Here is a 14,720-nt window from a genome sequence, read left to right on the forward strand (position 1 = left end):
GAGAAAGATTCCATGTTTACATCTGAAATTAAATGTTTTGAAGCAGTAGTGGTCAGCAGTAGATAAAGGGGCCGTAACGGATTACTGAATCAACATCCAATCACCGAATCAGCACTCATACAGAAATTCGCTCTCTGCAAATGGTGCACAAAGACTGAATGGTCACTGTGGACTAGAGGAGATAATAAACCCTGCAGTTCTCCCAGATATAGATTCAACAGGCTGTCAGAGTAACACATCAGAAATTCTGCAGGGGTTTGTGGGTCACAGCTGCACTGGCAAAACACACTGCATTAGCATCTACTAGCTTCTGGGCAAAGCTTTTATCAGATTGGCTACATTCTGCTAAAAAACATCCATCAAAGCTCTAACCTGCTGCAGAACTCAGATGTTTAGTGCTTCAGACTGATCTCAGAATCACTACTTAAGACAGTTCGCCGAAAATGAAAATTCAACATTTACTCCCCCTCATTTCATTCCAAACTTGTATGATTTTCTTTGCATCAAACAACACAAAAGGAAATGTTAGGCAGAATGTTCATGCTGTTCTTTGCCATACATTGAAAGTGAACGGTGACCAGGAGATTTCAAGACAAATAGCTTTGAGCGAGGAACAAACAAAAATTTATGTCATTGTTTACTGAAAATTTCATTTATTTGAGTTGAAAATGTGCATTTTCAAATTTTGAACATCACGATCATTTAAAACACTATTGACCCTCTACATTATTGATGTCAAACCTGCCATGCCACGTCTTGTCATGCTTTTTTTTTTTTTTATATGCAAACATAAATTAGACTTGAAAGTGAATAATTACTCAAAGGGATAGTTCACCCAAAAATGAAATTTCTGTCATTAGGTATTCACCCTCTTGTCATTCCAAACTCGTAAGACCTTATTTCATCTTTGGAAGACAAATTAAGATATTTTTTGATGAAACCTAAAAGGTTTTATTCATCCCTCATAGAAAGCAACGAAATTACCATCATTCAAGGTCCAGAAAAGTAGAAAGACAATGTGTCTCTCCCATCACATTCAGCTAGGGCCGGGGCGATAAGGCAAAAATGTCATCTTGATCATTTTTTCCCATATTGATCGATAACGATATATATTTCGATATATAAACCGTTAATGCTGCCAGCTTTAAAAGAGTAGCCCAAGTATGACTGAAGCCACAAAAATTTGAGGGTTCATTAATTACATTTTAAAATATAGTTTATTAACAAAAACAGATTACACATTTGGCCTTAAAAATTAATACAACTTACTAACTTAGCGTGTGACTTTTAATTGTAAACAAGCCCGAAATACACCGGTACTCTTATTTTGAGATGTCTACACACTTGCAGGCTGATTCTTCAGATTCTTACAACCGTCTAAAACATTTTATATAAAGGCCATAAAGTAGACATTGTAATAATTCATCAACTTGAGTTCATTAGCAATCGCTTGGCATAAATCTGCTCTTTTCATTGATTGAGAATCACTTTGAAGCAGCCTGAAGCGCTGTTGTGCGAGCATGTAGAACGTGCAACAGCGCCGCCTTGTGACACTGCAAGATGCAGCGCTCTTTGTGAAATATACACCGCATCTCTGCAGCGCACGTGGGAATGTCAGCGGGAGTAAACGATTCTGACGCACACATAACGAGCAGGTACGAAACACGTAGGGCGAGGGGAGATTTTCCACTATTTAATCGATTCCGGATGGTTTCATTATCTTGGGCGGATACAAAATATGAGAGGATAAAAATAATAAAAGCATAAATGTGTCTCCAAATATACTTGGGCGGCCGTTAATATACCTGGGCGGCCTGCCCAAGTAAAGTCTATGGGTGCGTCTCAATCAACTCCCTAGTTCAGTAGTCAGGGCACTGATCAGGTAGCCATACTATGACTTTAGTCATAGGCGTAATTTGCGGGTGGGACAGGTGGGACATGTCCCTACCACTTTTTGAAAGGGTCGATATTGTCCCGACCACTTTTTGAAACCTCTTGCGGCATGGATATGTAAAACAAAAGAAACACCTCTAGTTGATTATCAATTTGAGTTAATAATAGGCGATTTGGCACTAGAATGTGTTGTTTTTGAAATCATGTTGAGTGCTCGTTGTCGCTGCTATCAGAGGCGCAACAGTGTTCTCTTGGCGCTAGTGCACACTGAGCCGTGTTCACACGTACGAGCGCTTCAATCTATCGCTCTGTTGCAGAGACTCTCTATTTGTTAGGTTGAAATCACAAAACAAAATAGCTACACATAAATGTATCCCTGCTCTTGATATACAATCTTAATGAAAATCTTTGGTTTTAATGAGAAAAAAAAAAAATCCCAAAATACATGGTTGGGTTAGAACCCAGAACCTCTTGCACGCTAAACGAAAATGCTGCCACCAGTCCATCAGGACAATCTGATATCAAGGCGGATCCTCGTATTTATTAACTAATATACATACTCTCGGGACTAATGGCAAATACACATTCCTGTCCCACCCACTTTTTAAAACAAAGTTACGCCACTGACTGAGGTAGTCAGGGCACTGATCAGGGAGTCGGCCACATTCATTTACATGATATGCAGATTCATGTCCTAGGAAGCTAGGGAGCAGATTGAGATGCAGGGTATGTGTGGGATGCAATAGGTTGGTTCGTGTTGCCAGTCTTGTTTTTCACCGTCCAACAACATATTTTACAGATCGTTTAAATCTGCGCATGGTCTCTTTTCAAATAACCAAACCACTTCCATATAACTGAATTTGTGCTACCTTTTTTGTCGACAATTTCATCATTTTTGGATAATAACGCGAGGTTAGTTACACTTTCGTCGCTGCTTTCACTCATTTTTGTCGTCCTTGTGTCGAGTTTGCTTTGCAAAGTAGGAAACTGACTTTGTTCTTTGACGTGAACGTTTAAAGCTGCACGCTGATTGGCTGTTGTCCCATATTTCTGCTGTATGAATGGCTCTTATATTAATCCATATAGAGTAAAAATGCCTAGAGCGTATCATCGTTATCGACATATATTTTATCGCGATTCGATATGATATCGTTTATCGGCACAGCCCTACATTCAGCACTTCCGGGTTCTACGTCAGAAAGCTGGTTCCTGCGTCAGCATCACACGTATGCGTCATGCTGCTCACGTGAACAGGCATCGGCCAATGCAGTCTGACGTAGAACCTAGAAGCGCTGAACATAAACAGCGTAGGAGAATGCCAGGGGAGAGACGAATTTATTGAATAAAGTCATTATTTTTGTCACAAAAAGTGTTCTCGTCGCTTCATAACATTAAGGTTGAACCACTGCAGTCACGCTGACTATTTTAACAATGTTTTTACTACTTTTTTGGACCTTGAATGTGGTAATTTCATTGCTTTCATTTGATTTCATCAAAAATATCTTAAATTGTCTTCCGAAGATAAACGAGGATCGTATGGGTTTGGAACGACATGAGGGGGAGTAATTAAAGACAGAATTTCATTTTTGGGTGATCTAAACCTTGAATGTTTTTTTTTACCTTATAATTTTTATTCAAAATGTCATCATTTGATTTTTCAGTAAAACGACAGACTTTCTCTGGTGACACATGCTCAAATTCTCTAATCATTCAGTCCCCTTAAACTCTGCCCTTTTCTTACAATCAACTGCAAGCTCACATTCAGATCGTCCTCCACCCAAACAACAACTGTATTTTTTTTTTTTTTTTTCTTCAATAATCCGTTTATTTTTTACTCGGATGTCATAATAAGAAAGAAAAGATCAGTCACTTCTGTTACATTGCGTTCCTGAAAAAACGCTTATGGCTCATATGGCTTGGGTATTTTATATTGATTTTTATCATTTTTGGACCTTGACAGCCCCATGTCAGCATTAATTTCCATTATATGGAAAAGAGCAGTGTGGACAACCTGATAAACATCTCATTTTGCAGGTCATGGAAGAAAGTCATAAAGACTTGGAACACTAAGACGGTGAGCAAATGATGACAAAATATTCATGTTTAGATCGACTATTCTTCTAAGGATCTTTGTAAATAAGCGCATGTGCAATCTTGCATGACTGTGTGCTCACCCCGTGATCCTGTCGTTGCGTCTTGTGTGTGACTGAGGGAGATGGGGCAGGGCAGGCTGTTTCTGGAACGGGTCACTGACTCAAGCTGAGAGGCTCTTCCCAGCAGAGAGGCCGCATCCAACACCTCCCCCTCTTTTGCCTCCAGGTCCGACTTGGAGGTTGTAAGGGGTCTAGAACTTGCTGGTGCCCCCAAATGATGGGGGTCATTAAGGCAAGCAGTAGTGCTGCTGTCCAGGCTCAAGACCCGGGCATGAGTTTTGGCGCTGCCTGTACTCGGAGTACGGCGCGAAGCTCTGCGCTTTCCCTTCTCCTTGTCTTTTTCTCGTTCCTTTTCCTTATCTCTCTGACTATGGGTATGCACACCGTGCATTTTGGCCAATAGCGAGGGGCCACGTCGATCCTCAGGAGAGGGGCAGGAGTGGGGTGTGCTGGATGAGGAGTCTGTGCTGAGCTGGTGGGTGGAGTGTAGGCTGGAGGCACAACTAAGTTCGCTCTGATCACTGGAGTCTTCCTCTCCTTTCATGAACACTGCCGAGCGAGGCTTTGCCATGCCACGTCCACAAATGTATTCCCGGTGCCTGCTGGCATCAAAACTGCTTGCGCGCTGCTTACCACTTCGCCGCCGACCACTCCGGCTGGCGGCAGATGAGGAGGCAGCCCGGTGAACAAGATTGGCTGTTTTGGATCGCACTTTGTCTGGTTCCGCCTCCTGGTGCTGGTGGGAAAGACCAGTAGAGACATCTACGCTAGTCCTTGACACCATCTCCACAGTCCCCTCCCCCTGTTGGCCCTCTGAGTTTGCAGGTTTGGGAGCATCACCGCTGGACAATTTGGTGGCAAGTTCGTTGGCATGGGGGTTTTTATTAGCCTCCCCCGAGGCCACATTAGAGTTACGCGGGTCAGTGTGTCCCGCATTCACCTTCTCATCCCCAGACAGCGACAGCAGGCTTTCTACGTGCGTGGAGCTGGTCTGCTCACTGTGCAGGCTGCTCAGGGTGCTGTTGGTATCCCGGTCTGTCCCACTGCAGTAGCTCTCGGTGGAGCCGCTGCTGCGTGTGCTTAAACTCCGCAAACTGTCAGCACTGCGCCCACCTGTTCTTTCCCGCCCCCCCTGAACACCCTCTGACTGGTACAGCCCAGATCCCCCTTCCCCAGCACACTCTCCTTCCCCTGCCTCTCGGGAGACAGACCGTGATATCCTGCGGCGCTCCTTTGGATGATATCTGTGGAATTCGGTTACTGAAGTGCTGGGAGTTCCGGAGTCTGGCTGCTCAGAGCTCTCCGTCGCCCTCTGTGACCTGGAGGCCTCCATTTCACAGACAGGATCCAGTCCTCCCCGGCGGGGTGGAGGGTACAGGCTGAACTCAGGCAGAGAAGGATCAGGAAAAGCAGATCCTGCAGAACTTGAGGTGCGAGGCAATCCACGAGGTCGAGATGACTCTTTGCGGAACGACTGTGAGTGGGTGGAAAGATGGGCAGTAATTTCTGTGTCACAAGAAGACAGGGACTGACTGAAAGGGTGGGGGTTGGAGCCATAAAGGTCCTGAGCCAATGAGGTTGAAGGCTGCATGGAGGCAAAAGAGTCATTGGAGACAAGGCAGAACATCTTTGGGTCCGACATCAAATCTAGAGGGAAAGAGAAATATAACAGAGTGTGTAAAAATTACACAAAATTGTGAAACACTCAAAATTGACCCTATTTTTAATAGACAATCTTGGTCTTACGGCAAACAATTTATCAGTGCATGTTATGTTACCAAAATGCAATGACTTGCTCACTTTGCAGTTGTTACAAAATGTTAAATATTGCAGTTTGGATGCTATCATTGTGAATAGATGTCTGGGATAACAAAAGTTATTAAATTTACACTGTATCTATACACACGCTACATATACAACCTTGCCTGGAAAATCCAGCCTCACCACTGTACCAGCGGATGAGTCTGGTCGGCCATTAAATCAATTCGATTTCTAGGGGAGAGCAAATCTGAGCAAACAGGAAGCGGAGTAAACCAATCAGAGAAGGGTGGATATGACGTTAGCAAAGCGACAAGAGAGTCAACAGCGAAAAGTAAATAATTAATGTGTTTTTGGTCATTTAAAACTGAATTCACGGCTGAATAGAACAAACTCTCGGGTCTCCCGTGCGCAATCTTTGTTGATATTTAAGGGACTTTCGCCGCACTAGAGTGACGCTGTTTGTGTCACTGAAATAAACAAATCTGATTGCACGGTACGGTTTGGAGTTGACTCGAATCGCGACGGAGGGCGGACTGACCAGAATGATATATCTTGTAGAAGATATACTAGTCTGGCCTTGCCAGGCAATATACAACCCACCTTGAACTGATTTTTGCTGCTGCGATGCTTATGTATTGTTAGGTAGTGCGGGCCTATATGACAAAGTTAATCAATAGCCAAATAGCCACTTTTCAATCATTAAATCAATTATGAGTCAGCATTGTAGTCCAATTCAAAATTGAAAAACAAGGCCTGAGACGCCCCATTTAGCATTTTTAAATGCCAGAAAATGTTTAAACGCTTAAAGAAATCAGGGTCAAGTCAAAATGTAAATATCTACATCCCTAATAAACAGTTTCCTGAGCACTGATGCAGTGTTAAGAAATGATACAGTCATCTGCCAAAACACAATTATTACTCCATTCTGCACACTGTCCAAAAACCACACTGTCCATACGGTCTTTTGCTTATGTGCTTTGGAAAATCTGAGCCCAGTGTGCAGTGCTGACGTCACCTTTTTGTGTCATCTCATTATTCACAAAAAGCTGTTGTACTGATCACATACTTTTGGTTTCGAGAGACACAGACAACCTTTTTCATGTAAGAGAGAAGTTTCAGCTATACATTACAATTTTTCAACCTTTGCTAAACACTTTACAGTTAAAAATAACCGCAGTCAATAAGAATAATAGTCTAACCAAACAAAACTCGCTTCTGCTGAGGACACAAACATGTTTCATTGCATGTGTGACTCTGAGAAACTTTCCCGAACCACCAAAGCACCTTGTGAGCCAGTTTCGAAAAATAAAATAAAATGCATATTATCATTGCCATTACAGTGTGAATGGAAAAACTGATTTCTGATGGTGATATCTTTGAAGTCTATCCGTTTATAAGCAGTTTTGATATATATCAGTTTATATCCTGGATGTTTCATGGAAAAAACAACTTCATACAGATTTTGAATGACATGAGGATGAGGAAATAATGACAGAATTCTTTAACTATTTCTTAAAGTGAGATCAATAATGAAGTTTCTAGAGACTAATTTGCATTGCACTATACTATACTGAAGTTGATGTTAATTAAGATTCACACCTTGGTCCTGACTGCAACTCTGAGCCAAACTCAAACTGATGTCATCGGCAGCCTTTCCAACCCCTGCCCCTGCAAACAGTCAGAGAGAGAGACAGAGAAGGTCGAGTTTTATAACTTATTCATTAACTTAACGTATCCACCCTCTCTCTCTCCTCTCTTCCTCCTTCCCTCTCACCTTTGCAACTTTATTCAAACACATCCCTGACCTGGCTTGCGCCCGCAGTACTGCAGATCTTCTGACATATCGCTGCTGTCTGCAGAAAAACTCTTCTCTCTGAATCTAAACACTTCTATTTATAGCTATGGTAAACCTGGTTCACACTAGTGTCCTCTGAGTTTTTAACAACTCAAAAAAAAGTCATACAACTTCTATTGAACCCTTGAGAACACCCTGTAATGTTCCTGCTGCTGCCGTGTGGTCTTCCTGACATTTTGGAGGGGTGTGACTAATATTAGGCAATGGGGAAGCAGGTTGCACCAGGTTGTCATGGGTTTGGATCAATAAAAATTGATCGAGACGAGATGAGTATTGACAAATGAGTCTTTTGTGTTCCACAAAACAAAGAAAGGCACACAGGTTTAAATGAGGGTGAGTAAATAATGACAATTTTTTTAAATTTTGGGTACACTATTCCTTTGTTACTAGATACTAATACTGTCAGAGGTTTTTTAAAAAAAAAAAAGAAGCGTCTCACGTTTGGTTGTGACTGAGCCTCCGTGGGATGTTATCTGTAGGGAGTGATAAAGATGAAACAAGCTCTGGTGAGTCATTTACATGAGATCATGATGTCTGTAACTTCCCATCACTGATATTAATTTAGCAGACATGCATAAAAACACATCAGAGTCATTTAATCACAACATAAACAATTAGACTTCCTTTTCAGCCTGGGTTTCTACTCTATGACTTCATGATTCAACCAACAGTTTCTGACCAAACACACACACACACACACACACACACACACACACACACACACACACACACACACACACACACACACACACACACACACACAGATATTGTAGGACAAGCAGTACTATAAGCCAGAACATAACACCCCTGAGCTTTCACCAATTATACAGCAGGGAAAGATTCTGACTGAAGGATTGCCCTCAAACAGACAGACTCTGAACCAGGACAACTTCATTTAGCAAAAACTAATATTTTACCACAAATTAGTGCAGTATATGCAGATAAGTAAATAATTAGGAATTTGAAATAATAAATATTTTAATATTATAAACATTTATAATATGTATATTAAAATTATATTATGTTTCAATAAACATGTTCTCCATGGCAATGTTTGATGTTCTAGAATATAAAATTGAATTTTGTAAGGTGTTTATTTATTAAGCAATTATTTCAGTCTCATCGTTATCTAATTTTCAAGCAAAGAGTATTATGTTTACATTAGAAATTATGGCAACGTTTGTAGTCCTCATCTGACAGTAAAAGTGTTGAGCCCTCCTAAAACATTCTTGACTGTGGTGGTACTGCCAGTGTGCAATGGTAATAAATTTCTTACTCTTTTACGAACCGAATCGGATTAAAAAGTGCTTCAAAGTTAAAATAAATAAAAAAAAGCAATGCAGACAAAAAAGCAAAGCCCTTTCTGGATCCCACTCCTATGTAATTTTTAATGAATAAAAAAATAAAAAAGGTGACTGCAACTTCTTATCTAACAATTATGACTTAATTTCTCATAATTGTGAGTTTATATCCCGCAAATCTGACTTTTTTAACTCGCAACTGTGAGTATAGATCTCACAATTTTAAGAAAAAAGTCAGAATTGTGCAATAAAAAGTCACAATTTTCTTTTAAAAATGTTTATTCTGTGGTGGAAACAAGCTTTCATACATTCCCTTACATGCATGCAAACATATGTGAACACAGACAGACACACCTGATGGCTAGAGTCCATTCCCACGTAAGAGTTCCGTGAACTGCAGTCGACCGGTGGCGTCTCCTCCCGTGCAAAATCAGACATCTCTATTCCACCACCTGGATCCCTGTACACACACACACACACACACACACACACACACACACACACACACAAAAGGTTAGTTACCTAGCAACACAGTAACAGAGGAACAGCCCCAAGGGTTTGAGAGAGTTAATGTCATTTATGATCAAACTTGCACAGCAGCTCAGGCGCCAGCAGAGAGGAGATCATTTCTAGCGTCTCTCTATCTAATGTCTGCCACCCATTAGGCAGAGATCACCCTCCCTTCCTTCACTTTTTGGGAGATTATAATAATATTTTAGGAGGTTTATTTTGCTGGCCCCCCCAGAGGATAAAATGTAGTGGTGAATGGTAATCCCACGGCTGGAGCTCACCTACCAACGTCCGCCTTTTCGCTATTTTTGCAATTACATTTGGTTGCCCTAGAGGCAGTTTAGTTTCTTTTTTTCATTCAGGATATACATGAGGGTCTTTGGAAGAATTAAAAACACATGAGCTCTTCAGCTCAGGGGCCTCAAGCAAAAATATCATATATTTTCTCAATTGGCGTACATACAGACCTGGACAAACCCGGAACGTCCCTCCACATATAGGTTCTCAATTTCTCTTTTACATATAAATAGAAATGCAAGAAAAAAGACATGTTCTTTTGTAATGCACAAAAAGTTGTTGATGCCTGTAAAAACTTTGAAGTTGAGTAACTGTGTTTAATGTGTTCTGACTCGCTCAGCAACGCTTGCTCTGGTAGAAAATGTGCAACCTAGCACTTATTTCACCTCTGAAAGTTTGCAGACTGTTTCCAACTCCTCTGAGCTAACGAACAAGAGCATCAGCTTTGGTTTATAAGGCTCTATATCAGTTCTCCTGATTCACTCACTCCTTCCCCTCCTCCCTTTTTCTCTCTCTCAGTGGGTGATGAATGGATTCAGCATGACAGCAGATTAGCTCTCAGAAACATCCCTACCGCTGAGCAACAGTGTTGTGCCTTAATCAAAACTTTGCTGAGCTGAATTAGAACCTTTCTGAGTGGAATCAGAACCTCCCTGTGGAGATTCAGAATCCTTCCCAAAAAAAGATTCAAAACATGACATTTCTTGAGATTATTCAATACTTCTCCTAAACTGAACCTTTCCTAAGAAGATTTAAACCCTGAGACGATTCACCCCTATTGGAAAAACCAGCATATGCTGGTTAGGTATGTTTTGAAGCATGGCAGCTGGTTTGAGCTGGTCTTGAGCTGGAGCTTAGGACCATCTTAGGGCCAACTAAGGACCATCTTAAACCAGCTGCCATGATTCAAAACATACCTAACCAGCATATGCTCTTTTTTCAACAGGGACAGCATTTATTGAGATGATTCAAAACCTGAAATGATTCAAAAACTTCTTAAGCTAAATCAGACCCATTAATAAAAGCTCAAATTCATTAACTGTGCAGCCACTCTCAACTTTTTGAGTGAACCACAAATGATTCTTACCCAGGCCCGTTTGAGTGTTCTTGCCGGGTGACGGTGCCCTCGCGTTGGTGCTCCGCCCCCTGTACCCGCCCCTCACTCCCTTTGGCCCGCAGCTCCACCACCTCCCCTTCATCCAGCGCGGTGTGCAGGCGATAATTCACGGCCTTCAGCAGCACAAACATACCTGCTATCACCCCACAGTAGATACCCACAATCACCATAGTGGGGGGCAAGGCCTACAGAGAGACACAGCAAGAGATTTTAAATGAGTAGAAAACAAGCATTTTTTGTGATTTTGAGCTCATTTACAATATCATTCAAAATGCTGGGGTCGGTAAGATTTTTTAAATTAAGAAATAACTACTTTTGATCAGCAAGAACGGATTAATTTAATTAAAAGTGACAGTAAAGACATAATTTTATAAAAGATTTCCATTTCTAATCAATGCTGTTCGTTTGAAAATTCTCTTCATCAAAGTATCTTGAATTTTTTTACAAAAATATTAAGCAGCACAACTGCTTTCAACATTGATGATAATAAGAAATGTTCCAAATAAGCATATTAGAATGATTTCCGAAGGATTACGAATACAGAAAATGTATCCTTGCTATCACAGAAATACATTTTAAATTATATTAAAATAAAACAGTTTCTTAAATTTGTAGCAATATTTCAGAACATTACAGTTTTACTATACAAAATGCAGCCTTGGTGAGCATAAAAGACTACAATTGAAATTTAAAATGTAAAAACCTTACCCACCACAGTTTCTGAAATGTTGTGTACAATCTTTAGATCTATTATTGATCTATTACATTTCCCCATAAATGAATTAATAAAAGAGGCACAGCATTTCAAATACTGACATTAAAGCAAACCAAGACATTGGGGGGGGGGGGGGGGGTGATATTCTCACATATTTCAGCCTATTAACATCCTTCTGTTGTATAAATATCATATACAAATATAGGACTCAGTTATACAGAGTTACAGGGTTATGAAAAGGAGCAACAACATTTCAGTCGCAACCGGAGGGCAGAAGCTAAAAACAGCCTGGCACTGAACGGACATCTGTGGACAACATACTGTCCTAAACACCTCTCCATATCTGACACACACCCACTCATATTCATCATCAAAAAACAGCGGGGGCACGTTCATCAGTTGCTTATTGATACAGTGATTACCGCACTGCTTCACGTGATATCGCTTAGCTGTAGTTGAAAGGCAGTAAAGTATTCGAGCAGAACCTAGATGGATGGATCTGTGCAGGAAGTTAAATATGGACTGAGTTCCATCCGTACAGAGATGTAATGCACAGACCTGAGACCTCACCCACAGAACAGGCATGGCTTTAAAAATAATATGCATGATGCCTATTACAAGTCTCTTTTTATAAATAGACTGCAAACAGGAGTATAATGTTTCATAGTGAAGAGGGATTTGATTGTTTATGATAACGAGGAAATCTGCAGATTATTTTTCAGCATTTTCTTTGAAGACTTTGGAATAAAATCCAGGGATTTCTGCAGAAGTGGTTTAAATATGGTAAAATGTGGCAAACAGCTGCTGAGAGTACTGAACTTTGGTGGCTGAAAGCGTAATAAAAATTAGCTGATATATTTAAAGCTGCTGTCCGCGATGTTTGGCCCTCTAGCGGTTAATAAACAGAACTGCACGCGTCTTGCGGAGGAACATTCTAGTCGGACCTACTTTTCTCTGTGTATGTCTATGGCGAGTCACGCGGTTACTGTGATACTCTGCGGCGAGTCCTACCAGTCCGGTCTGAAATAGTCCGAATATAAACACTTATTATAAGTGTACCATAATGATTCAGGATAAGACAAAAACTCGGAAAATGGATTCATGTTGAATATTCTCATTATATAATTTTTGTAAATTTTTAACACAAAAAAAGTTGCGGACTGCAGCTTTAATAAACACATCCACAATGGGTAGGAGGTTGAACTTTGCGAAGAGTGAAATAGGCTCAACATTTCTGTGTTCAGCTCATTCTGGTGAGTTTAATTAAACAGATCAGAACTCACTGCGCTTGTTTTTAGTGTCAGAGCAAGTTATTGATTAATCCTGATTAAAGCGCAAAACCACAGATTACATTACTATTGGCATCTATGGTTCTGTCAAGAAGCTTTAATATCGTTCAAACATTTGGGGTCTGTGATATATTTCCGAAAGAAAAAAAATAATACTTTTTTTTCAGCAAAGACACATTAAATAGATCAAATGTGAAAGCAAAGACATTTAAAATGTAAAGAAAATATATTTTTTGACTAAATGATGTTCTTCAAACATTCTGTTCATCACAGAACCATGTTGGGAAAAAAGTGTATACAGGTTTCCACAAAAATATTAAGCAGCTGTTTTCAACACTGATAATAATAAATATTTCTTGAGCACCAAATCATCATATTAGAATGATTTCTGAAGGATCATGTGACACTGAAGACTGGAGTAATGATGCTGAAAATTCAGCTTTTAATAAATTGCATTGTACTAAAGGTTATTCGTAGAGGTGAAACATTCTTAAGATTATTCAAATGTCCTTCAGAAAACAATAAGAAACAACAGTTCTTTAAGTGCTATTCAATGAAAGGTTCTTCTATTGAATCAGCATGTATGTTAGTGTATAGTGTATATATATTAAAAAAAATACTTTCTTTTTTCCACTCAATGGAAGTCAAACAGTTTTGTTACCTATGTCCAATGTTCTTCTTCAGTGTTCAACAGAAATAAGGAATATCATACAGGTTTGGAATGAAATGAGGAACTAATCCTAAAGAGCAGATAAAGACTGAACACACACCAAATCTCAAGACATCAGGTCTAAAGTACTCAACTGTCAAAACATCAAGTCAAAACCAAAACAAAGACTCATCAGACCAGAACTGAACCGATTCAGCGGTAACAAACAGATCCTGTCGAAGCTGTGACAGGATTCCCAGGATTCTTTTGACCAACACATTTCCATTACTTTTTCAATTGTTTGTGAATAACGGAATAATTTAAAATAAACGATTTCAGAAAATGCACTCACACCGAGCAATTTATGTCATAGAGCTGAACTAGAAACAAAACACACACTATAGAAACTCCTTGTCCTTTCCAGCTCTGGAAATCACAATCCTAACATTCCCTGATATTTCCAGGTTTTCCATGAACATGGAAACCTTGTAGGGGATGAATAAAGAGAAACATCGCATGTGTATGTTACTGGAAATGGATGTACAGGGATCATAAAGAGAGAGAGAGAGAGGGATGGAGAGATTGATAAAGAATGAGGAAAAGATAGAGATGGTCTGATACCGACTGAGGGATGGAGAGAAGAAGAAACCCGACGGCTGCATCTCTCACCATGTAGAGCGTGAACGGGAGGCAGAGCAACAGCAGCCACAGGTAAAGGTGAAGCGCGTTCACGAAGGTGTTCTGGTGGGGGTCGTAGTACCATCCGCCCGTCACCGACGCCCACACGCCCTGCCGCAGGATCTGCAGGGTCTGCGACCCCATATTTACCCCCCTATCCCCTCTCTAGCCGTCTCGGAGCAGGAGGAACGGCGCTGGCCCATCGAGCCCCGTCGCAGCCATCTTCTTCTCTGTGGTCCTCCAGCGCTGCGCTTCCCGTCCCATCGTGCTCTGCGCGCACCCGGCAGCTCGCGCACAGCTCGCCCAGAGAGTGGCGCTGCGCGTGCCAGAGATACGGGTTATTCTGCAGCGCCTCCGCGCGGCCAACGCGAGTATTGACGAACAAAAACATCTGGGGCGATACTGTTGAAAGCGCTGATTTTTTTTGGCAACCTGTTTACCTAATTAACAGTTACATTGTTTGATAAATAAACAATCCCTCTTAGTGAGGTTGTTGGTATTC

At 40.8% G+C, this 14,720-nt stretch overlaps 1 protein-coding gene across 3 annotated transcripts in view; it reads right to left on the bottom strand.

Moving 5' to 3' along the window:
• pcnx1 (pecanex 1) overlaps positions 1-14,469 on the bottom strand; it is a 45,760-nt gene extending 31,291 nt beyond the window's left edge. For 2 of the 3 annotated variants that reach the window (XM_067386623.1, XM_067386622.1), the window contains exons 1-6: positions 14,210-14,469; positions 10,858-11,072; positions 9,318-9,423; positions 8,102-8,135; positions 7,407-7,475; positions 4,068-5,693 (exon numbers count right to left, since the gene is read on the bottom strand). In XM_067386623.1, coding sequence (XP_067242724.1) covers positions 4,068-5,693; positions 7,407-7,475; positions 8,102-8,135; positions 9,318-9,423; positions 10,858-11,072; positions 14,210-14,362 — 2,203 coding nt within the window. In that variant the 5' untranslated portion in view covers positions 14,363-14,469. The remainder of the gene's footprint in view (positions 1-4,067; positions 5,694-7,406; positions 7,476-8,101; positions 8,136-9,317; positions 9,424-10,857; positions 11,073-14,209) is intronic. The other variant, XM_067386624.1, reaches the window with a different exon arrangement.
• Between the last annotated feature and the right edge of the window lie 251 nt (positions 14,470-14,720).

Source organism: Chanodichthys erythropterus, chromosome 5, assembly GCF_024489055.1.
Source record: "Chanodichthys erythropterus isolate Z2021 chromosome 5, ASM2448905v1, whole genome shotgun sequence".
In the NCBI taxonomy this organism is placed as follows: Eukaryota; Metazoa; Chordata; class Actinopteri; order Cypriniformes; family Xenocyprididae; genus Chanodichthys; species Chanodichthys erythropterus.